Source organism: Balaenoptera musculus, chromosome 3 (genome assembly GCF_009873245.2).
Source record: "Balaenoptera musculus isolate JJ_BM4_2016_0621 chromosome 3, mBalMus1.pri.v3, whole genome shotgun sequence".
Lineage (NCBI taxonomy): Eukaryota > Metazoa > Chordata > Mammalia > Artiodactyla > Balaenopteridae > Balaenoptera > Balaenoptera musculus.
This window is the reverse complement of record NC_045787.1, coordinates 48,013,285-48,036,636: the sequence shown is the minus strand read 5'-3', so window position 1 is coordinate 48,036,636 and position 23,352 is coordinate 48,013,285. Positions and strand designations below refer to the sequence as shown.

At 33.4% G+C, this 23,352-nt stretch overlaps 1 protein-coding gene across 3 annotated transcripts in view; it reads right to left on the bottom strand.

Annotated features, from left to right (window-relative positions):
• The window catches only part of IPO11 (importin 11), a 203,517-nt gene that overhangs the window by 130,617 nt on the left and 49,548 nt on the right, over nucleotides 1-23,352 (bottom strand). For 2 of the 3 annotated variants that reach the window (XR_005019404.1, XM_036848210.1), the window contains exons 7-16: nucleotides 22,124-22,182; nucleotides 16,952-17,000; nucleotides 15,414-15,484; nucleotides 12,620-12,812; nucleotides 11,615-11,767; nucleotides 10,254-10,297; nucleotides 8,729-8,819; nucleotides 6,566-6,613; nucleotides 5,676-5,781; nucleotides 2,302-2,428 (exon numbers count right to left, since the gene is read on the bottom strand). Coding sequence is in view for 2 of the 3 variants with exons in the window: in XM_036848210.1 (XP_036704105.1) it covers nucleotides 2,302-2,428; nucleotides 5,676-5,781; nucleotides 6,566-6,613; nucleotides 8,729-8,819; nucleotides 10,254-10,297; nucleotides 11,615-11,767; nucleotides 12,620-12,812; nucleotides 15,414-15,484; nucleotides 16,952-17,000; nucleotides 22,124-22,182 (941 nt within the window). In the remaining variant the exon portion in view is untranslated. The remainder of the gene's footprint in view (nucleotides 1-2,301; nucleotides 2,429-5,675; nucleotides 5,782-6,565; nucleotides 6,614-8,728; nucleotides 8,820-10,253; nucleotides 10,298-11,614; nucleotides 11,768-12,619; nucleotides 12,813-15,413; nucleotides 15,485-16,951; nucleotides 17,001-22,123; nucleotides 22,183-23,352) is intronic. The other variant, XM_036848211.1, reaches the window with a different exon arrangement.

Here is a 23,352-nt window from a genome sequence, read left to right as displayed (position 1 = left end):
TCATCAGAATCTATATACTTGCACTCATGTATGTTTGTACATATATGTCTGAATGTTTGTACATTGTTGTGTATGTCTGTATGTATAAGGTATCTTCCCACATTTCATTAGCCAGCGTTTCTCACAGGTTGAAATTAGAAGAGTATATCTTATATACTATTGATCTTAAATGTACTTAAAAAAAGCAGGGGGCGGGGGGAGACAATGTATGCACCATGAACTTAGTGCCTTACAAAACACTTTCTTCTTAAGAAGTTATAAGAAAATAATTGTGGCAGGACAAAACTGTAAAAGCGTAAAAATGAGATGCAGCCACCGGAAGACGTACAGGAAAAGGGCAAAAGCTGTATCTACAGCAGCATTTCCTCAAAGTATATTCCTTGGATATTAATGTTTTTGTCATCTTGGATAGTCACTACACAGATGTACATTTTAAAGGTTCTTATCAGTCCTACAGTAAAGAGGAGTATTTGAATATTTAGTCCAGTGTTTTCCAAACTTAACTGGCCATGAAACCCTTTTTCCCCAATAATGCTTATTGATGTGATAGATTTAATGTTCTGCTTTTAAAGTGCTGACCTAAATGACTCATTTTTCTCTTCACTTCTCTAATAGACTCATTAAAAAAAGAATATAAGATCCAAGAAATTTCTCTCTTTCCCACAGAAAACTGACCTGAAATTTAAATCTTTTGTAACACTTTCATAAAGCATTTAATGTCTTCTCTCTGATACCACTAATAGAACAGCAAATAATATTTCCAACTAGGAAAACAAAACTTAAATCTTACAAATGCTTTATTCTAAAGCTATTATAAAAGTAAATTAATTCCAGCAAATAGTATTCTTAGAAACAGCTAAGTTTTATTATATTAACAAACTTCTAAGAATTTAAACATGGTAAAATAAAACTGGATTCCCTTGTTTAAGCACAGGATGCTTAAACTATTTAATAACTACAGAATGATAGAGTAAATTCTCAATTATTTACACAAAGTAGGTAACATTTAAGTAGAAAATCCAAAAATCAGTTCTATTTGCTTTTAGAATGTACCATTGCTTCTGCAATTATAATGTTTTCTTAATTTCGTAATTTCTCTAATTATGTTTTCCTTCGTTGAACATGAAAAGTAGTTTATATTATCATGGCACACATGTGAAAACAAGAAAAGTATGACCCAAGCCTTTGCTGAAAAACAGGATAATCAGGTAGGTTTGAAATTTTTTTAAAAGGTGGTATATTGAGAAATGATTAAACAAGATCTTAGCATAATTTGGGGCGGGGGGGCTGGGGAATCACTTAATTTTATCTAAAAATAATTAGAAGCTCAGAAAAAAAATCAAGCAGATTCACTTTTTAAAGACTATGCTGGAGTCAAACCTAAGCACAAGACAAAGAAAATGTACAGTAAGTCATGAATATACTTACTCAGGCATAAAATAAAGTACCAACAGTGGGGGTGGGGTGGGGGGAGGATACTGTTCCACACTATGTTGAACTTCTTTTAAAAAACCTCTTTGGGGACTTCCCTGGTGGCGCAGTGGATAAGGCTCTGCGCTCCCAATGCAGGGGGCCTGGGTTCGATCCCTGGTCAGGGAACTAGATTCCACATGCATGCCGTAACTAGGAGTTCGAATGCCACAACTAAGGAGCCTGCCTGCCGCAACTAAGACCTGGCGCAACCAAATAAATAAAATATTAAAAAAAAAAAAAAGCCCTCTGAGTAACTGACATATAATAAAGCAGCACACCTACTTGCCTTGAAGGGGAACAAAAGAAGCAAAGAAGACGTCATTATCAAGTTTTCAGTAACACAAAATCAAGAATATTATGTGAACACTATACATAAAGTCCTAAAAGAAACAATTCCAAAGTTAAACAAAACAAAACAAAAAAACCCTCAAAACTGAGAGACAAAGAAAAAATCAATAGTAAGGGTGAAACAGATTATGGTGTTATCTTAAATGTAAAAATGACAAATTCTATCCTGAATAAGAAAAAGGACACGTAAAGCTATAAAAGGATTTTTTTTAAATGCCTTCTTTTATTCTTATTAAAAAATTATAAATAATTTTAGATTAGTAGAGTTTGGTTAAATTTTTTTTCATTTACTAGTGATGAGAAGGGTAAAAAATAATCAAAGGACTTTCTTCCCTCACATCAAACTACTCACCAAGGAATAACTACAGCACTGAAAGGCCACCAACATTCTAAAGAAAGATATAAACCATTTCTGAATTTGAACTTTAACATATGTTAAACTTATAAAAATAACTCTTTTAAAACCTTTAAGCAACATACCACTAAGTCTTGATCCTGAAGCAAGTTACAAATTGCCTCATATAACATGGGTCTTAAGTCAGACTTGAATTTCACAGAAATCCACTGACCAATGAGCCAAATCACCCTGCGTCGCAATGGCTTATACCTAGATAGGGAAAATCATGAAATTAAAATGTTAAATATTTTAAGAAGCCTATTTCACTTAGTATATTTCATCGTTTAAATCTAAAATGTAGTAAGAAAGCAATATGCATTTTTATATAAAAGTTTAAAAGCACTTTAAATGTACCACAGTATAAATACTAACAAAGTTCTGATTTAAAAAACTGAAAATTCTTATACTGTAAATCTGATTATTTTGTATTAAAGAATTACAACATAGTTATGTACATAAAAACCACGTCCACTTCTATTCCTTAAAGTAACCAAAAAAAGTTAATCTCAATAGGTATAACTAGCTAATGTTCCAAACCCTAAGGCTGGAGAGGCCCCAAAAAGTAATAATAAAGGAATTTTCCAATTCCAATTCTGTTAATCTCATAAAGGTTATTTTCAGAACACTGTGAGAAATTTCTAGACTTATACAAAATATTCATATAAATTTATATTGATTTCAGCTAAAGTTTCTAATTTTGTAAAAGGTGCCCAATTACAAATTGTGACTCAGATTACCAAAATAATGATTTGTATTTTTAAAGTTATAGAACATTTACAGCAACATGTACATATATTTGTTTCTCTATGGCCATCTTTGCTAAAGAAAAGGAAGGTTCTTTAGGCAAAGAGAAAAATCACTTGTGTCCAAGAATTCCACCCACAAAGTCTCTTCTTGATATTATATTTATTTTAGTGGCAAGATGATATTCATTTCTGGGTGAAAATGTAGTAAACTAATGAATATACCACATTTTTAAGAAAATTATAACCTTATATGATTAAACACGTAAAAAGAATTACTCATTAAAGTTCCAAAAGAAGTGTATTCCCTGCTTTCAAAATGTTTAACGTACCTAAAAGAATTAAAGACCACAAAACTATATACTAAGATTGCAGAAACGAAAGAGAGAAGAGCAGGCAGAGGGAGATGGGATTTGAACAGTCTTTAAGATAAATAGCATTTCGGGCAAAACACTGAAAAGATGCCACTTCAGGGGACAGGGACAATTTGAACAAAGTCCCAGAGGTGGAAGTAAACAAGACTTGTGTAGAGTAAATGAAGGAACCACAGAGCCTTTAATTTTGGACTGAGATCTCTGGGACTACCACATTCAACACTCTGTTCTCGACAAAGAGAATGAAGCTCAGAAAGGTTCAAATTCCAAGATGACAGTCACTTCTGGGCAAAGTTAAGAATAGGAGTCAGTTTGTTCCTCAAAGTGTGGTTCCTGGACCGCAGTATCATTATCTGGAAGTGTGACAGAATCACACAATCTGACCCAGACCGATAACCTAAACCAGAACCTGCATTTTAACAAGATCACCAGGTGATTCATATGCACATTAAAGTTTGAGAAATACTGGTCTAGTTCAGTTCTGTCCAAAAGAAATATAATGCAAGCCAAATATGCAATTTTAAATTTGTTAGTACCCACATTAAAGTAAGTAAAAAGATACATGTGAAAATTTAATATTTTTATTTATTGCAATATATCCAAAATATTATCATTTCAACATGTAATTATTACATGGTTGACTGGTCTAGACTAAACAGCCTATAAGGGTTTAAGGACAATCAAAGTGCACAACATGTGTCTCCCTACTAAAGGCTTTCTCTCCATCAAAGGCTCACTAGCTCTCTGAGGGCAGAATTGAAGCCCATCTTATTCACCACTGCCTCTACAGGACACAGCAAATTCCAGGGCTGAAAACATTTGATTGAATAAATGATTGAATAACTGAATGGATAGCTACTTAATGGTCAAAATTACTTTTAAAGCGTCTCCAGCTCTACAATTCTATGGCTCTAAATATTTATAAAATGATCCATATATGGATAGTTTTCTATTCATTTATTAAAGTAGTCAAGATATGTTAACTGATCTATGACTACATGCTAGGCATCCTGACAAGTACCACATCTACAGAAATAAATCACTAGAACTGCACGATTCAAAACAAGAAAAAAGTATCTTGGAATTTTTTTTAGGTGTCTAATTTTAAATGAAGAAAAATTTGTAAAAATTATGAAAGACTCTTTCCCTTCCATTTTACTCATTCAGTACCTAAAATTAAAATAATTAGGCAAGTATTTAAATGTATATTCAACAGAAGAATTGGGCAAAAATCCTACTAAACGTCAGATAGATCTGTACTATTGAATTAGGCACCTCAATACAAGCCTAAAGTGTGTCCAAATACTTTTTGCCATGGTGTCTCTGCAACTCCTCCTCCCCAAAGACTTGCAGTATGCTCTCTCCGTGTGATCCCAAGGCAGTTACCTTTGATGGATGTTACTTTGGTTAGGCTACTTCTGGCATCAGGCCTAGCCTCTGCTAAGTCTCCAACTGGCTTCCTTTTGTACACAATTTCTTTCTAGAATTCAGAGATCTCCCTCTTCTGTTACCTTTGCATAAAATTTCCTCCTGCAAATCCCACTACTGGGCATATAGCCAGAGAAAACCATAATTCAAAAAGACACATGCACCCCAGTGTTCACTGCAGCACTATTTACAATAGCCAGGTCATGGAAGCAACCTAAATGCCCATCAACGGACAAATGGATAAAGAAGATGTGGTACATATATACAATGGAATATTACTCAGCCATAAAAAGGAACGAAACTGGGTCATTTGTAGAGATGTGGATGGACCCAGAGACTGTCATACAGAGTGAAGTCAGTCAGAAAGAGAAAAACAAATATCGTATATTAATGCATATGTGTGGAATCTATAAAAATGGTACAGATGAACTGGTTCCCAAGGCAGAAATACAAACACAGATGTAGAGAACAAACATATGGACACCAAGGGGGGGAAGCAGGGGTGGGGGACGAGGGGGTGGTGATGGGATGAATTGGTAGATTGGGACTGACATGTATACACTAACATGTATAAAACAGATAACTAATAAGAACCTGCTGTATAAAAAATAAATAAAATTCAAAAAAAAACAAAAAAACAAAACAAAAATTTCCTCCTGAAAACTAGCTTATCTAACATCAAACACTTCATACATGTCACAATTCACATTTGAAGTAAAATAACAAGAAACGATTTTGCTTATTTTTCAGTTATAAGATTCACAAGTCTTATTCCTTTCTACACTAGACACTATCAGCTAAGTCATACTATGACTTTTTTAAAATTTTAAGCAATTTTAATGCCTTCTTGTTTTCATTAGAAAATCAATAAGATAAAATAAGTATATAACAAACACAGGGTTTTATACTTGCCTATTGTGAATGACTTGTAATTCTGGAAGAAGCTGGTTTTTAAACCACTGATCAAAATCAACACTGTCAAACAGCTCATAAGCCGCTAATCCAACAGCATTATACACTAAGAAGAAGATTTAAAAAAAAAATTTAATTTCAGATACTGGGCAAAATGCTAATTGTCCTTATGCAAGAAAATAAGCCTTAAGGACTACTTTGAAATATGTAATATGTTAATAGAGGGAAATCTACAATATGTTAATCTGGGAAATTATTTAAACAGACATTTTAGAAACATTATTTAAGTTACTTTTTGTTTTTCTTAAATACTCCTTAGTGCTTTCAAACAGAAAATTACACTCATTTAAAAATATTCAAGTCAAATTATAAAAATTGTAAAAACAACATCTGCTTCCAAATAGATGCAATATTTTATGCTATGGGGTCCCTAATTACCCTCTTTCCAGCCTCTTCTCTCACCACAACCCATTAAACTCCATGTTCCAATTACACCAAAATACACCCAATTCAAAACTTAACTGGGCTTGTTCCTCTTCCCTTCAAACTTCTGTCCCTACTGCTCCTTCTGTCTGGAACCGCCCCCTCCCCCTTATTAACTCTCACTTATCCTGTGCCTTCACAGAAGACTTCTTTAGGAGCCTTCCCCTGGGTACACCAAAACTACCTTGTAGCTTTCCACAGTACTACATAATTACCACCTATTGTAGCATTAATCAACTGATACTATGTTATAATCAACTGTCTGTTTACTTGACTATCCCCACCACCAGATAGCTCCTAAATTTTAGGTATCTTTGTATCCCACCTCTCCCAGCATTAACACCTGCTACAAAAGAGACACACCATCTTCTGAAGAAATGTTTCTAAATCGTTTTCGTTTAACATACCAGCATCTTTGATTAACAGTGCATTCATATCTTCCACGTTAGTGGGCCCTGAAAAAATAAGTATCAGTAAAGGTAAATAAAACTAGTTTTTAAAAGATATTTAAACTCAATTTGTTAGTTTCTCAATTCATTAAGTACAATATATTTTGTGACATTAAACATACATGTAGGTGTAAAGAGAACGTTTAAGTTTTGTTACCACCACCGTTAGAGAACACAGATACAACATGTAAAGCCATATTACAATTTTAAAAAATCATTATAACATATATGGAAAATGTTATGTCAAGCAGCGTTCTAGAAAAATATATACCAAATTGCTAACTATTGTATTATACCCTGATTATAAGAGAAAATTCTTAGAAAGAATAAAAAGATGAATCCCACAATAGGGAAAAAAAAAAAAAGAACAAGTATAGGCAATTCACACAAGAAGTTCTAAACATAAAAAATAAACCAGGTTATGACAATACATTAAAGGGTTAACAACAAAATGTAAAGTACAAACAGAAAAATGAGAGCCATTACATAATGTGAAAACTTAGAATAAAAAGCTGGCAGTCTCTGCACTACTCTCCAGAAAGGAGACTACCATGGTTAAGACAGGAAAAAATACAGTTTACTTAGTAAGTATATTTCTTTAGAATAGAAAGTTTTCTAGCAAGTTTATCAAAGCACCTTTCTGCTGTTAAATATGATTTCTTAAGCTCACTAGTCCAATTACTAGAGTTAAGTACAGCCCTAAATAAGCAAATCGCTCCAGAACTAGAAAGAAAATAACTGAAATCACTGAAAACCTTACCACCATAGAGCAACTTACTGCAGTGTAACCTAATTAGCTTACCCACTTTCCTACAGTGGTTCAAGAAAAATTGAAAATACAATTAATATTCAAATTATCTTTAAAAACGAACACAAAAAACTTGACGGATAGCTCATTTCTTCCCTTGGTTTATAACTTAAGCAGGAATACTCTATTAAATTTTTGAGAAAACAAAAGCCTAAAAAGTGAGCTACCCTTTATAATACTACAAACAAGATCAGGAATCTCCTTCTCTACAGGAGGTTCTCTTGCTGTTATTTCCTTACATTACCACCTACTCAATACTTGAACCCTTATAATGTGACTCCTGCCCAAACCAATCAAATAATCTGTTTAAGACACTATAAAGTTCAGGATAGTCTTTGATAGCTTTCCCTTGCCCAGCACAGTCAGTTAATTGCCAAAAGTCAATCAACAGTTACTGGGTGTGCTAGGCACTGGGAGCAAGGTGTGAACAACACAGATGTGTTCACGGCCTCCTCTCTGAAATTTACAGTACAGCAGACTAGTCAGTGATAAATCACTTTTTACAAATGAACCTATTTACAAAACAGAAATAGAGTCACAGATGTAGAAAACAAACTTATGGTTACCAAGGGGGAAAGGGGGGTGGGGTAGGGATAAATTGGGAGATTGGGACTGACATACACACACTACTATACATAAAATAGATAACTAATAAGAACCTACTGTGTAGCACAGGGAACTCTACTCAATACTCTAATGACCTATATGGGAATAGAATCTAAAAAAGAGTGGACATATGTATATGTATAACTGATTCACTTTGCTGTACAGCAGAAACTAACATAACATTGTAAATCAGCTACACTCTGATAATAAAAATAACTAAAAAAATGATAAATCACTTGTGATAGTTAAAAAATTTAATTACTTGTGTACAAAGTACAATAATCAAGTGCTAAAAATTTCACTTCATCATTTTCTCTTAAATCCATTACCTTCTTTCCATTCCCAATGCCACCATTCTAAGGCTAACATTTATAATTTTAACTTTTTCTCCCACTACTTCCTACAGCATGCTCCAAATAGACTATTTCTCCAACCAATATACTTGACTGCTATTTTGTTTATGCTGCTAGTATGCTTATCACAGCAAAATCTAATTACCACATTCAAGGCCTATCTCATTTGTGAATTGCCCATCCTTGTTTTCTATCTTGAAGGCCACTATTTCAGAAAAGCACACATTCTGTCTTTCTCAAATTCATGTCTAGTATATGATCTAGGAAATAGTGCACTGCACATAGTAGGCACTCAAAATATTTTACTGAACACTAATTAAAAGATAAATCAAAGTATCACAAAATATACCTCACCTTGAAGTGTTTGCATCATTTCTAAAAGTACAGGAGTAAGAGTCTGATTATATTCATGGAATATATCTATAAATAATACTTCAGTGCATGGCTGTTGGGGAAAAAAATAAATTTCTAATGAAAACAATGGTATATTGCATTGATTAATTCTACATTAAAGCAAAGAATACTCATTCTTAAAACTCTATGTTTCCAATTCTTGATGTTTTTTGAAAAAAAGTTTATTGCTGTTTTTTGTAAACACAGTCGGAAATAAAATCAAATTTAATAATTTAATTCTTAACATGGAACGTTTATTTCACTATTTCAATCATTTGGCATTACGCATTCCAAAACACCAAACTGTGGAGAGGAGAAATTTACATTTTTAATTAATAATTCTTTAAATCTAAAATGCAATCTGGAGCCACATTCATTTACAGAATTATAAATAACTGTCCAGGAATTAATACGTTAAAAACTGTATATTTTCTTGGCAATGACCTAAGTAACAACAGCAATTCATGAATTCAATTCACCAGAGTTGTTCTTCCTTTAACAGACACAAAAAGAAATCACAAATAAAAAGAATGATTCATTTTCATTCTTAAAAGTACTGAATCACTAGATGTTTCATAATATAAAGTACAATTAAATTTTGAAGGTATTGTGCTTTATGTTTAAAAAGGAATCTTACAGATTTACAGACTGAAATATGTACAGATGAAATGACATGTCATCTCAGATATTTACTTCAAAATAATCTAAGTGGTTTGTAAAAGAGTGCTTCTATGAAACAAGACTAGTCATGAGTTGATAACTGATAAACTAGGTTTTGAATACAGAAGAGTTCATGATATTATTCTATTTTTTAATATGTTTAACATTTTCCATAAGAGAAAGTTTTAAAAACTTAAAGCAGTAAAATTTTTTTTAAAAACTTTTAAGTACTAATATTTTCTATGGAAGCTTATGAAACTAAAAACAGTAACACACGTTTAGGAAAACAATGGCAAATTACGTAAATTATGTAAACACAACAAAAAGAATAGTCCAAAGACCACATCTGATAAATCTTCCTCAAATGTTGGCCTTATCAATAAATGTATATTTAAAAAGCATTCTATAACTAAAAGCAATGGGCTGGTTTCTGAGAATCATACTAGGTAGTAAGAGAAATAATGTATCAAAAGAAGCTTTATAATTACTGAAATACTTAGGAGGAAAAAAATCATTCTAGCCAAAAAAAGGTAGCTTTCACTGCAAAAACATTTCCTACTTCTGCAACAACAGTTATTTCCCAATCAATCTGTAAAATGAAGAAAAATTCAGTTTGCAAAGCTCCAACTTAAAAAAAATTTTCAGATCTAAGTTCATAATTTAATTAAGTACTTTCCTCTCAAATATGGACTCTTGCAATTATGAATATATGTTCCCTATCTGTCTGACTTAATGCTTGAAATCTTCAATAGAGTATCATTCTCTACTAAGAGTTACAGAAGCATTAAACTTTTCCCTATCAATTTTTCTTTCAATCGATACTCACCCTCAAACTGTATTTCCAAGAATCTCCTCCTGTTTCTTCCACTGCTGCAATTAAAAATATAACAAATGATGCTCTCCACAAATGCAATAATGATGTTTCCAAAACCTCAGTTTGGAAAACAAAGACTTTAAATAATATCAATATAATATAGCTGTGAACTGCTTTAAAATAACACTGAGAGCGCATGCTTGGGAACACAAGGCCTTACAAAGATTTCTTTACTATAACCTACAGATCTTATCTGTGTACATCACAGTCATCTATCAAGTGCTCATATCCATAAGCATTCTCACTTTCATTAAAAACTCTGTATGGAGGAAAGCTCAAAGTACTTGTCACTCCCAGAGTATGCGACATCACCTGATACACTATCATTACAATTCTGAGAATCATTTTATACAATAATGATGTTTTACAAGTTCAAATGATTAGTCACATTTTCCATAATTTCCTATATTTAAAGTAAAATACTTCAGGGACTTTTAAAACTCTAGGGATTTAGTGTTTCATGTTATAATATTCTATTACTGCATAAAAAAAGCAATAAGAAGCATAAGACTTTAAGAGAAAAAGCAAAAACAAAATATGCATTATACAGTATAGTGCTGTATTTTCTAAATGGATTAAAATATTTTTAAATGAAAAAGAGAAAAAAGATAAGTCTTACAAAAATGTTTAAGGTGTTCTAAAAATATTGGAAACGTGTATAACTACACAAAGGCACCCAGCCAAAGGGATAAGTAGAGGTTAAAATCTAGCCTATGTCTGACCATGGCTGAAGCAATTCACACACGAACACTTTATTCACACACAGGTACTTTATCAGGCACACAATTCCTTGATTTTCTGTAGCAAAGGACCTGATAGTCTATCTAGTACTAAAATTCATATAGATAAAAAGAACTCCTATAAAAACATTTTAATCATCAAAAAATTAATTTTAAATTAAAACTTAAATAGGTAATCCATTCGGCAATTCAGAAATTTTCATCTCCAAACTTCTTTCTGAAGTAAAAATTTCTACAAATAAAAAATAATACAGAATGAACCACAAAGATAATAGAGAAAGACAGTTAATTTTATATTTTTGTTTTAAACTACAGAATATATTCATAACATCTAAAAAATTTTATCTTTTTGGAAAAAATTCTATATACTTGAACAAGCATTCATTTTCTCCTTCTCAATTTGTACTAGTGGCTAATAAAGAGAGAATGATAAGCTAACTTTTAAAAACCAAGATTCTCAGAACAAAAGTACTACATTCAAATAGTGTTATTATACCTATCTTTCAAATAAATGATATCTATTGATGGAAGGGGGGAAAAGAATCATGCGAAAACTGAAAAACGGATACTTACTAAAGCCTTCTGGGTCTTCTTCCCACATTGTCAGTTCTTCTTCAGTTAACAGAAAATAATGAGAGACTAATCTTCTACATATCTCTGTCAAAGTGGGATATGTGAAGAATGTCATCTTAATCTTATGAGCTTCAAGAGTTTCAGGGCTGCTATCTAGAAAAATAAAATTTCCAACTTAATTGTACAGACATTCTACCCAAGTTGGATTATGTAACTTAAATTTAAAAATACCTCCTATATAGTGGTGTATAAATTTTCATTTCTATTATGGACAAATCTCAAGGATGCTCTTGCCTTTATTCATATCACACACACATCAGTCTTGCTTCTGTCTTACCACTATAGCTTGTACATTTCCATGCTATATTATCACACCATATTGAAGTGACTTACTTACGTATCTCTCTGTCCTACAAGACTTTCTCATTTATCTCGATATACATGTACATGAATGAATTCCAAATACAGTTTACCCTTGAACTTTGCGAGGCCATTTACACTCAGATATTTCAACAGTAAATACTACAGTACTACACGGTCCAGTCCGTGGTTGGTTGAATCCTCAGATGCATAGGAACCGCAAATACAGATGGCCAACTATAAATTATACTCAGATTAACCTCCACATTGTTGGAGGGTCAACTGTAATATAACAAACAATTTAACCTGTCTAGAAGCAACATCACTTTATACAAGGTCAGAGAAAAGTTTTAATTGTACAAATAAATACAGCCTACAAATGAGCTGCAGTGGTTACTGGAGGGCTTCAACTGATCTTCTACTGTGTTGCAAAAGACAGTTTACTAAATGCAGTGCATGGTTTTTAAAAGCTGGCATTCACATATTAAAGGCTCAAATCCTTATCTCTATTTCATGTCCCAGCAATATTTTATTTTTCAGACTTAAATAAATGAATTTCAGAACACTTACATAAAAATAGCAATTGCTTCACGCTTAGATTAAAATAAGGAAGTGAACAAAATAAAACTACCAGTAAAGCATTACCTTCAAAGTTTTTGGATGGCTTATAAGCATAATTTTTGACAATCATCTTAATAAGATTCATGCACTGGACGATGAATCGTTCAAATGTAACGCCTTCACCAACTTCTGTAAACACATAGCTTACAGAAAATTCCAGTGATCTCTGAATTAGAGGAGTAAATGAAAAGGGATGCTGATCCAAGAAGTCCAAAAGCTATAAAGAAAAAAAAATTAAAATGTATCAAATTCACATAGGAAATATAATCATTCATAGGTACATCTCATAACTTTGGTTATAAACACTTAGCAAGTTTTGAACCTTGGTGGGAAGTCCATGTATATATGTATATGCAGTTTCACATGTAATAGACATGTAATATACTTCCTGGGATACATCATACAACAGTGGATTAAATCAGATTATATCTCATTACCTGAACTCTCTATTATTTCTAGTACAAGGTTTGAAATAAACTTACTTCATACTTAATTTGATATCAATGGGCAAATGTGATACAAAAAGTACAAGTATACAAAAGATAGGCTTTTAAAAAGTAATAGATAAAGGCAAAGAATCAAAAAAGTATCCTGCATCAACTGTATTTCAATGTATCAAACATTCGATGAGAGAGATTTCTTCCTTATAGAAGAATTCCAGCTAATAAATGCAAAAGGAATAACAGAATTATATTGCCATCATTTTGTAACCCCTAATCAAACAACAGATCTAAGCTATGATCATCAATCGCTGCTAAATGAGGGAAAGGCTACTGAAGAACTTTATGATAGCTCACTCATCAATTTTAGACAACCAGACACTGTGCATTTCCTGATGTGATGCAATAGGAAATACACAGCATCACCTGTAAAGTATTCTTGTCATTGCCACCCTCCTCCCAAAAAAAAAAAAAAAAAAAAAGGTCTGAATGTGATCAAGCCTCTATATCTAACTAGAAATTTGTAACAAATATGGGAGTAGGAGGGGTATATAGAGAGACAAAGAAATATGTTAAATAACACATCAGGATGTAGGCAGCCAAATCCACAACACAGGAAACTCTACAGGAAATGATCTGTTACCTCAACAAATAAGTAACAAGAAAAAAAAAAAAAGATAGAGAGAACCAACACTATTGAATCCTTATTGGAAAAAAAACTATAAAAAATTTATGAGAGGGGCTTCCCTGATGGCGCAGTGGTTGAGAATCTGCCTGCCAATGCAGGGAACACGGGTTCGAGCCCTGGTCTGGGAAGATCCCACATGCCACGGAGCAACTAGGCCCGTGAGCCACAACTACTGAGCCTGCGCGTCTGGAGCCTGTGCTCCGCAACAAGAGAGGCCGTGATAGTGAGAGGCCCGTGCACCGCGAAGAAGAGTGGCCCCCGCTTGCCGCAACTGGAGAAAGCCCTCGCACAGAAACGAAGACCCAACACAGCCAAAAAATAAATAAATAAATTTTTAAAAAAACAAAAATTATGAGAGAAATCTGAAAACTGACTAAATATTTAGTTGATATTAAGAAGTCATTCCTACTTTTTAAATGTGATAATATTGTTAGATTATATTTTTTTTTTAAATCCTTCACTTAAAGACACATATTCAAATATTTATAGATAATCCTATATGATATCTGGGCTTTGCTTTAAAACAAACAGAAAGGAGAGAGAAGCAGCATACAGGTAAAAACAGAATTGACCATGACCTTACTTTGATAATTGCTGAAGCTGAGTGATAACCTCATGTGTATTCAAAGTTACTCAGTTCTATTTGGAGGTATATTTTAAATGTTCCAATTTTAAAAGCTTTAATAAAGTCATAAGACCATAAATATGAATTTCATAAATTATATTATATACTCACACTGTGTAGCCCCACTGCCTAACCACATCATTTTGTTTTACTTTGCTATGTGTTTTTTGTTTTTAACTTAAAGGATCTAAGTCAATTTTATCTGGATCTTGGATGAGGTGGGCTTTGCTGTTGAGGCTCTTTGGAACATGAGAGTTGGAAATGACGACAACTGAAACTGAAAGTAACTGCTACCCAACCACAAAAAATAAGAACAGCTCATTTCTACTCCTTTGCTCCACCGGCCCCACCAGGGAACAGACAACCTCAACCCTATTAATGATCCTTCAATGAAAAGAGGGAAATATGCTACAGATTTAGATATTGCCACCTATCTTCAAACACCTGTTTTAGGGCTATGCAGTCCTCCAACCAGGTCTTCCTCACTGCTATACCCAATTCTTTGTACTTTTCCCAACCTCCAAGACCAAAACTTCGTAAAAATTACTCTTTTTTATAAAACTTAATTTTATCAGAAATATATACACACTGCCTAGTACAATGCACCCATATAATTATATTCAAAAGATATCTGATATTAATGATGATAATCTGTCATTATGAATATAATGACTTCCTAGTATTATCTACTGCGACATCTTAGCTGCTTTCTGCTGAGCTGCATTGCTGTCTTCTTTATCTCTGCTTTTTCCAGTGGGTTTGAGAATAATGAGCCTTACGGGAATCAACTTCTCTAATATTTATTAGGATTGATTTTTTTTTACATCCAGGTGACTTATATACTATGGTATATGGTATATAAATTTAATTTTTATATGCATTCTAAAGACTTCAAGATAAAGGGATTTTTTTTTTTTAGCTTTCTTATACACAGTAAGAAAATAAGTTACCTTAACACTAAAGTGAAAGTGTATGCTTATTAAAAAATCACTTTCCTTACTAAATTTGAGTATGTACATTTCATCTGAGAAAACATACTTAAGATCAAAAAAAAAAAAAACTTACCACTTTAGTAAAAAGAATGATGGTCTTTTCCAGTCTATCTCTACATACATTATCTGTACCTATACTTCTACCTGTTAGAAATACATTTCAAAAATTAGTAAAAAATTTATAATATTCTATAAATTCACAACCAAGACAATGAAAAAACGTTTTACAAAAATACTGTCAGATTTATTTTTGCACATTTTGCATTACGAATTAATTAGTGTGTACTCCCAACTCTAAACAAATAAACAATAAAAAATAAGTTTTTAAAAAGCAATACCAAGACTTGTACTTGACACAGTAATCCTCAGTGCCATATTTCATAAAATTAATCCTAAAATACAAACTGAGCCCATTTCACAGTAAAAGGATAGCAATTTTATCCATAAAATCATGAATCACAGTTTCAAAATCTAAACTAGTCATATTTGAAATACCTATCAAGCAACATAAGTAAAAACAAAGAATTCAAAGATTAACATAATCATTATTTTTCCTATATCTTTTAACAATTTTTTTCTGATAATTTCCCTGGTATAATTAATTTTTGTACATTCAGAATAATGTCCATCAGCTCATTAACTATCTTGCTCCCTAATCGTACTAATCATATTCTGTCTCATCAGTTATGTCATTCTCTTCTCCTGGAAAGACTTCTATTCTTCCTTCTGTTTCCCCCATGGGGATGACCAGAGGAAAATGATCATTTTTAGGAAAAAAAAAACTGTATTATATGAGCTGTCTTATTCATCTTTACATGCACAGTACCCAGAACAATACCTGGCAACACACTCAATAATGATTCTACTAAACCGAAAATGACTGACATAAAACAATCAGCAACTCCCTAAAAGTGAGTACACTAAGGTATCTTCTCAGGAGAGTAAGTCTCCCAATACACTCACACATAAAAAACATACACGTATACAGGTTATACATACATGTGTATGCACGCATTCGTGAGTATCCTGTGTATGTTATGTGTGTGTGCATCCTGAGCAAAGGTGCTTATAATCATAGGGAAGAGAAGAGGATAACAAACAGACCACCAGTATAATACAACACAAATGCAAATGCTAAATTCTTTCGTGTGGGAGAGTGGATCAGAAAGGGTCCTACAGGTAAGTCAGTAAAGGTTAATAAACAAGGGGTTTACAAAATGAATGTAACCATTTAAGAACATTTATATCAAACAGATACATAAAATGTACTAAAAGAAACAATCAATAAAAAGTCTAAACAGCATTTGACATAGGGTCTACACTTATTATCTGCTAAACATACTACCGTTGTGGATGTCTGCACGAAACAGAGTAGTAGCAGTAGAAATACAGAGGAAGGAATGGATACAAAATAATTTTATTTTTTAAAAAAGGTTTCCTCAATACTTAGGACAAGACAGGTATATGAAGACAAAGCTGAGCTTCCAATTTAATTTCAGATAATTAATTACCGAGATACAAGATTTTAGCCACTCCAGATTTGCAAGTGCCAAGCGGCAAGCTATTAATGAATAAGGATTCTACAGTAAAAACTATCATGGAAGTACTTACTGCACTCCAGAAATTGTTTTAGACGTTCAAATATTCCATGTAAAAAACCCTAGAAAAGAAAAACATTTTTGAAGAGTCTCAATTTATTGTTATAATTTTACCTTACACTTTTTCAGGGAAACTAAAACATACTTATCACATCATATTAAAAAGTTAAAATTAGATAAAGTAAAAATCATTCCATTATTATAATAATGTCTTCAGTCTTCCACAACAAAATAACTATAGTATTTCATCTCCTCAGTGTCTCATTTAAATAACCTAAATCACTTTGCAATAAATAAAAAATTATTTATTAAGCATTCTATTTCACTAAATATTCTCTATTCTCCTTACTGTTTTATTTTTTTTCATAGCCTTATAACCCCCTGACATACTGTTTATCATCTGTCTCCTCTCACTAAAATGTAAGATCCTTAAGAGCCAAGAACTTTTCCTTGTTATTTTGCTCTATCCCAGAATCCAGGAATGGTATTTAGCAATAATAAGTACTCGTAATATGAATAAATGGTAGCAATTATTTATAGCAGAGTTCTCAATCTCAAGTATTAAATATATTAGCCTTCAGATACCAGGGAAGGCAAGACTCACCATATATCATATGGGATCAGTACACCTTTACCTTTTAATATATATTTTAAAATGTTATGAAAACTTCACAGAAATAGGGCTTTCCTGGTGGCACAGTGGTTGAGAATCTGCCTGTCAATGCAGGGGAGACATGGGTTCGAGCCCTGGTCTGGGAGGATCCCACATGCTGCAGAGCAACTAAGGCCGTGTGCCACAACTACTGAGCCTGCGCTCTAGAGCCCGCGAGCCACAACTACTGAAGCCCACGCACCTAGAGCCTGTGCTCTGCTACAAGAGAAGCCACAACAATGAGAAGCCTGCGCGCCGCAACGAAGAAGTAGCCCTTGCTGCCATGACTAGAGAAAAGCCCACGCACAGCAACAAAGACCCAACACAGCCAAAAATAAAATAAATAAAATAAATTAATTTTAAAAAAACTTTACAGAAATAAATATAAAGGGATAGTGAAAAACAACTTTATTAAAAATTTTTAAGAATTTAATTACCACAGACTTCTTTGTAACAATAAATTTTGGTGTATAAACATCATAAAAGATGTCACATGTCCTGTTAGCAAAAGAGATGGTCCAGGTTTTTGTCACAAAATACTACACAATGAAGGCCTTCCTGACGAATGACTAACTAGAACAGAATGTTCTATTTCTTCTTTGAAATATAGAAATATATTGTTCACTCATCAATTCCTGAGTCTGAGACAATTCAACTAGGATATCATCACCTGAAGACACAAAGGCTGGGATTTCACTTAGACAATTTCACTATCATCGTTAGGGTCTAGAATGCTGCTACCAGTCTCTTTGAGAGCATCCATCTTCAGATTCATGTAAAAATTATAAAACATTTTCCTGTTAATTTTCTTTTCTCAGCCATTTCAAGCAGGAAATGAAAAATTCTGAATTCTCGACTGTGTTAAATGAAAGCTAATAGTAAAGAGATAGTGTTTGTGGTCTTCTTTTATACCTTCCTAAAAGATGATGCAATACAGTAGACAACACAGTAAGAAAACTGCAGGACAACAACTAATTTCACTATTGCCTTATCCTCTGGCAATCTCATCATTCTTTCATTTTCATACTATTTCAATCTTTTTAAGCATAGTTGAGAATGATAAGTAATAATAATTAACAATAAAATAATTCCTAGGATGATGAAACGGCAGAATGTTTCAATATAGGAAAAATAAAATCACCGAGATCCCATATGTATGTTAAATTTATACAGGGGTTCAATGGTCCCATACAGTAGCTACAAGATAGAAGGAATTTTATTCTATTTTCTTTTAAATAAAATCTGTGTATCAGTCAGGGTTCTCTAAAGAGAGTAGAAAATTATAAAGGCCATCAATTTTAGTAAGCGCACCAAGAGGATCGGGAATTTATAGAACTAGACCACCAACTAATCTGCAATCCAAATCAACTAATTAACTTGACTATTGTTATGTAATAATAAACTAAGAACCCCTTAAAATTATCATTAAATGGTAATTTACAGAGCACTTTAATTAGTTGCTGAACTCATTACAAAAATCATTATCTCCGGGCTTCCCTGGTGGCACAGTGGCTGAGAATCTGCCTACCGATGCAGGGGACACGGGTTCGAGCCCTGGTCTGGGAAGATCCCACATGCCGCGGAGCAACTGGGCCCGTGAGCCACAACTACTGAGCCTGCGCGTCTGGAGCCTGTGCTCCGCAACAAGAGAGGCCGCGATAGTGAGAGGCCCGCGCACCGCGAAGAAGAGTGGGCCCCGCTTGCCGCAGTTGGAGAAAGCCCTTGCACAGAAACGAAGACCCAACACAGCCAAAAATAAATAAATTAATTTAAAAAAAAATCATTATCTCCCTTAATCCTCACAACATCCAATGGGATATGTACTATTATTTCATCTCGTATTACAAAAAAGGAAACTCAGTATCAAGGAAGATAAGTAAATAGTCTGAGGCCATGTTATCAGGAAAAGGCCAAGCCAAGATTCAAATCCAAACTTATCTGCCTCCAGAAACCCAAATCTCACGACTATCATATAGTGTTTCTTAAACATCTTTTAAATTCCATGTTATTTTAAAGATCTTTATGTTATTTGAAAAGTTGTCCATAATTTGTTAAAATTCTATTCTCTTTGCAACTAGTCAATATACATTAAATGCCACAACACAGCATTTATAACTGAGTAAAGGTTGACGTACAATTTCTGAGACAGAAGAAAGACTCTCAATGAAAAGCCAAAGGCTCACAAAACATGGATAGTATCCACTGAAAACTATTATTCTAGTTTACAGAAATATGATTCAAATCAATTCGTTTTCACTAAAAACTGACATATTCAGTATTTTAGTTAATTTTATGATACTCAGAATATTACAAATAAAGATAATCACTGAGCCTTCTGACATGTTTCTACCATATCATACAGTCATTCATTTAACAAATAACTACTGAACATTTTTATATTGCAGAGATTGTTCCAAGCTCTGGAGTGAACAGTGAATGAAACAAAGTCTCTGCAGTCACAAAACTTACACTCTAGTGAGGGCAATGAGGGGGAGTTGTCAAACTGGTTTCTGGAAAATGTTTTTTGACAGCATGGCAATAAATATAGATATTTAAATGTATCAGTATTTAAAACTGGGATTGGTTTTGATATATCTTCGGGCAATTTGGTAATATATATCAATATCGTCAGTGTGCATACACTTTAGCCCAACATTTCCATTTCTAAGAATTCATCCTAGAAGATCACTTAGAAAAGTACACAATGACATATGCACCCAAATGTTCATTACAATACCGTTCATCAACAATTAAAAACTGGAAACAACCTACATGTCATCAACAGATAACTGGGCAAGTAAATTGTAGAAAACCTATGATTAATTTTATCATTTTTTTAAAAATTTGTACACCGACAGTAATCATATGGATTTACTATACAATCATTAAAAACATGACATATAACAATATTACTGACATGAGAAAAATATCCCAAATACACTGAGTTTAAGAAAAAGCCAAGTGGACTTCCCTGGTGGCACAGTGGTTAAGAATCCACCTGCCTATGCAGGGGACACGGGTTCAAGCCCTGGTCCGGGAAGATCCCACATGCCACGGAGTAACTAAGCCTGTGTGCCACAACTACTGAGCCTGTGCTCTAGAGCCCGCGAGCCACAACTACTGAGCCCAGGTGTCACAACTACTGAAGCCCACGTGCCTAGAGCCCGCACTCTGCAACAAGAGAAGCCACCGCAGTGAGAAGCCCACATACCGCAACTAAGAGTAGCCCCCACTCACCACAACTAGAGAGAGACCGCGCGCAGCAACGAAGACCCAACACAGCCAAAAATAAATAAATAGATGAAAGAAGGAAGGGAGGGAGGGAGGGAGGAAGGAAGGGAGGGAGGAAGGGAGGGAGGGAGGGAGGGAGAGAGGGAGGGAGGGAGGGAGGGAGGGAGAGAGGGAGGGAGGGAGGAAAGAAGGAAGGAAGGGAGACGGACCCAAGTAAGGAAACAGCTTGTAGGTCTCATTCATACAAAATTGAGGAAGAAAGAAAGTATATATGAAAGAATATGCATAAGATGTCTTAAAGGATAATTAACAAATGTTAGCAATATCTCTGATAGTAAGTTTTTAAATGATTTCTTACTTCCTGTTTCCTTTTCTGAGTTTTTTAACCTTTAAAAAAATAAGCATATAATGCTTTTATAGAAAAAAATTGTCTTTACATTATAATGATGTATATTAAAAGTTTTTGAATTCTTTTAACAATAGAACCATTATTTCAATCATAATCTTATGGAAATACAAAATATACTAAAGATTAAAAAAAAAAGTGTGACTCTGGTCAAATCTAGTAGGACAGACCCAAAGACCCAATTACATATACTCTTTCCACAATTCCTATGCAGCCCCCAAGACAATCCACAGAGAGTAACATCTTAGCTAACCTAAACTCACTGTGAAAACTAATATAGATCTGAGCAAGTATGATACAATTCCATTTTGTTTAGGAATAAAATTTATGCAGCTATATATTTTTGCATATAGAAAAAGCAGATGACGTGATACCAAAAATGAATATATTTCACAACTTGTTGGGCTTATCAATGGAGTTTTCCCCTCTTATACACATAACTTTTAATTGATTGCAAAAGAGCATAAATGTTATGATTCAAGGGGAAAAAAACACATTTTAAGTACATAAAAACAGACAAAGGAAAATATCAAGGATATAAATCAATCTACACTGACCCTGGTAATGTTATCATAGCATTCAAATTCACAAGAGTTCACTTGAATTCAAATTCAAAGTAACACTCTCAATGCACCACAGCATCTTGAGAACCATCCTAGTTCTACTTCCTCTCCTTCACATAATATTGCTGCTTTAACATATTTTCTGTATGTCTGAAAACAGACCACAAGTCTAAAACTGTAGTATAATATATACAAAATAGTAAAACACTAGGTGGTCATTTAATAAAAAACTTTTAAATGAATGCCAAGTAAAAAGAATAAACTTTATAACATTCAGGAAAATACCAAGCACTTTTCCGAAGTTACAAAAATTAAACGACTTCTTTCACTTACCATCACCTCCATATTCTTATGAGGTTCCACGAATCCATTAACAGTTAACTTACGCAGCACTGAAAAGTAAAATCAAGCTTTACTTACATCTTTTTTTTTTCGTATTTTTTCCTATTAAAATCATAATCATAATAGACTCAGAATCACAAAGCCTCATCAAGCCTGGAGGTTAATCTAGCTTAATCCTTTCATTTAATAGATAAAGAAAGGTAACTCCTGGTCACTCGTTGGTTATGAAGTGGGAAAGATGGAACTAAACCCCAGTTATTGTGACTAAGAAGCAATGTTCTTCTCACTTATCGTAACTACTCATGTTTTTTAAAACCATACTGCAAAATTTAGTTCAATTTACATAACTGTTAGTACTTCTCACTTGCAATAACACCTACAGGCTAAGTTGAGAAGGTTACCTCTATTCCATAAACTTTAAACTATGACTAAACAGTGACCGAAAAGCTTTATTCAGTTTTAGGCTACATTAATGAAAATATAGTACCTCCAAAAAGGGATAAAAAGATTAAACTCAATTTCCAAATCTGGAATAAACTACAGTGCTCAGTTACAAGCATCACACATTTTATGAGTAAACTGATGTACACAGGGAGACAAGCAGGATTAACAGATTTGAAGTCAGATCTAGACTTAAAGCGTAGCTCCAACGTCTAAAACTGTATTATTCTGGACAACTTTTCTGATCTCACATTCCTCATCTATAAAATATGGTTATAAGTCCTACTGCATAGGGTTATTAAAGAATTCAATAGTACAATATATGTAAAACACTTAGCAGAATTCAGTAACAACAAGCATGATAGCAGCATAAGACTACCACCTTGTATTATCAAATTTAAAGTCACTTCACTGTAAGAAAACAACTTTATAGACAGCATTGCTTTCTATATAACTAAAGACTTAGTGTTCATAAGGTGAAGTCTAAGGGCAGTGTAACCCACACACCTACAGTCAATTAACCTTCAATAAAGGAGGCAAGAATATACAATGGAGAAAAGACAGTCTCTTTAGCAAGTGGTGTCGGGAAAAGCTGGACAGCCGCATGTAAATCAATGAAGTTAGAATACTTCCTCACGCCATACAGAGAAATAAACTCAAAATGGCTTAAAGAGTTAAATATAAGACATGACACCATAAAACTCCTAGAAGAGAACATAGGCAAAACATTCTCTGACATAAATCGTACCAATGTTTTCTTAGGTCAGTCTCCCAAGGCA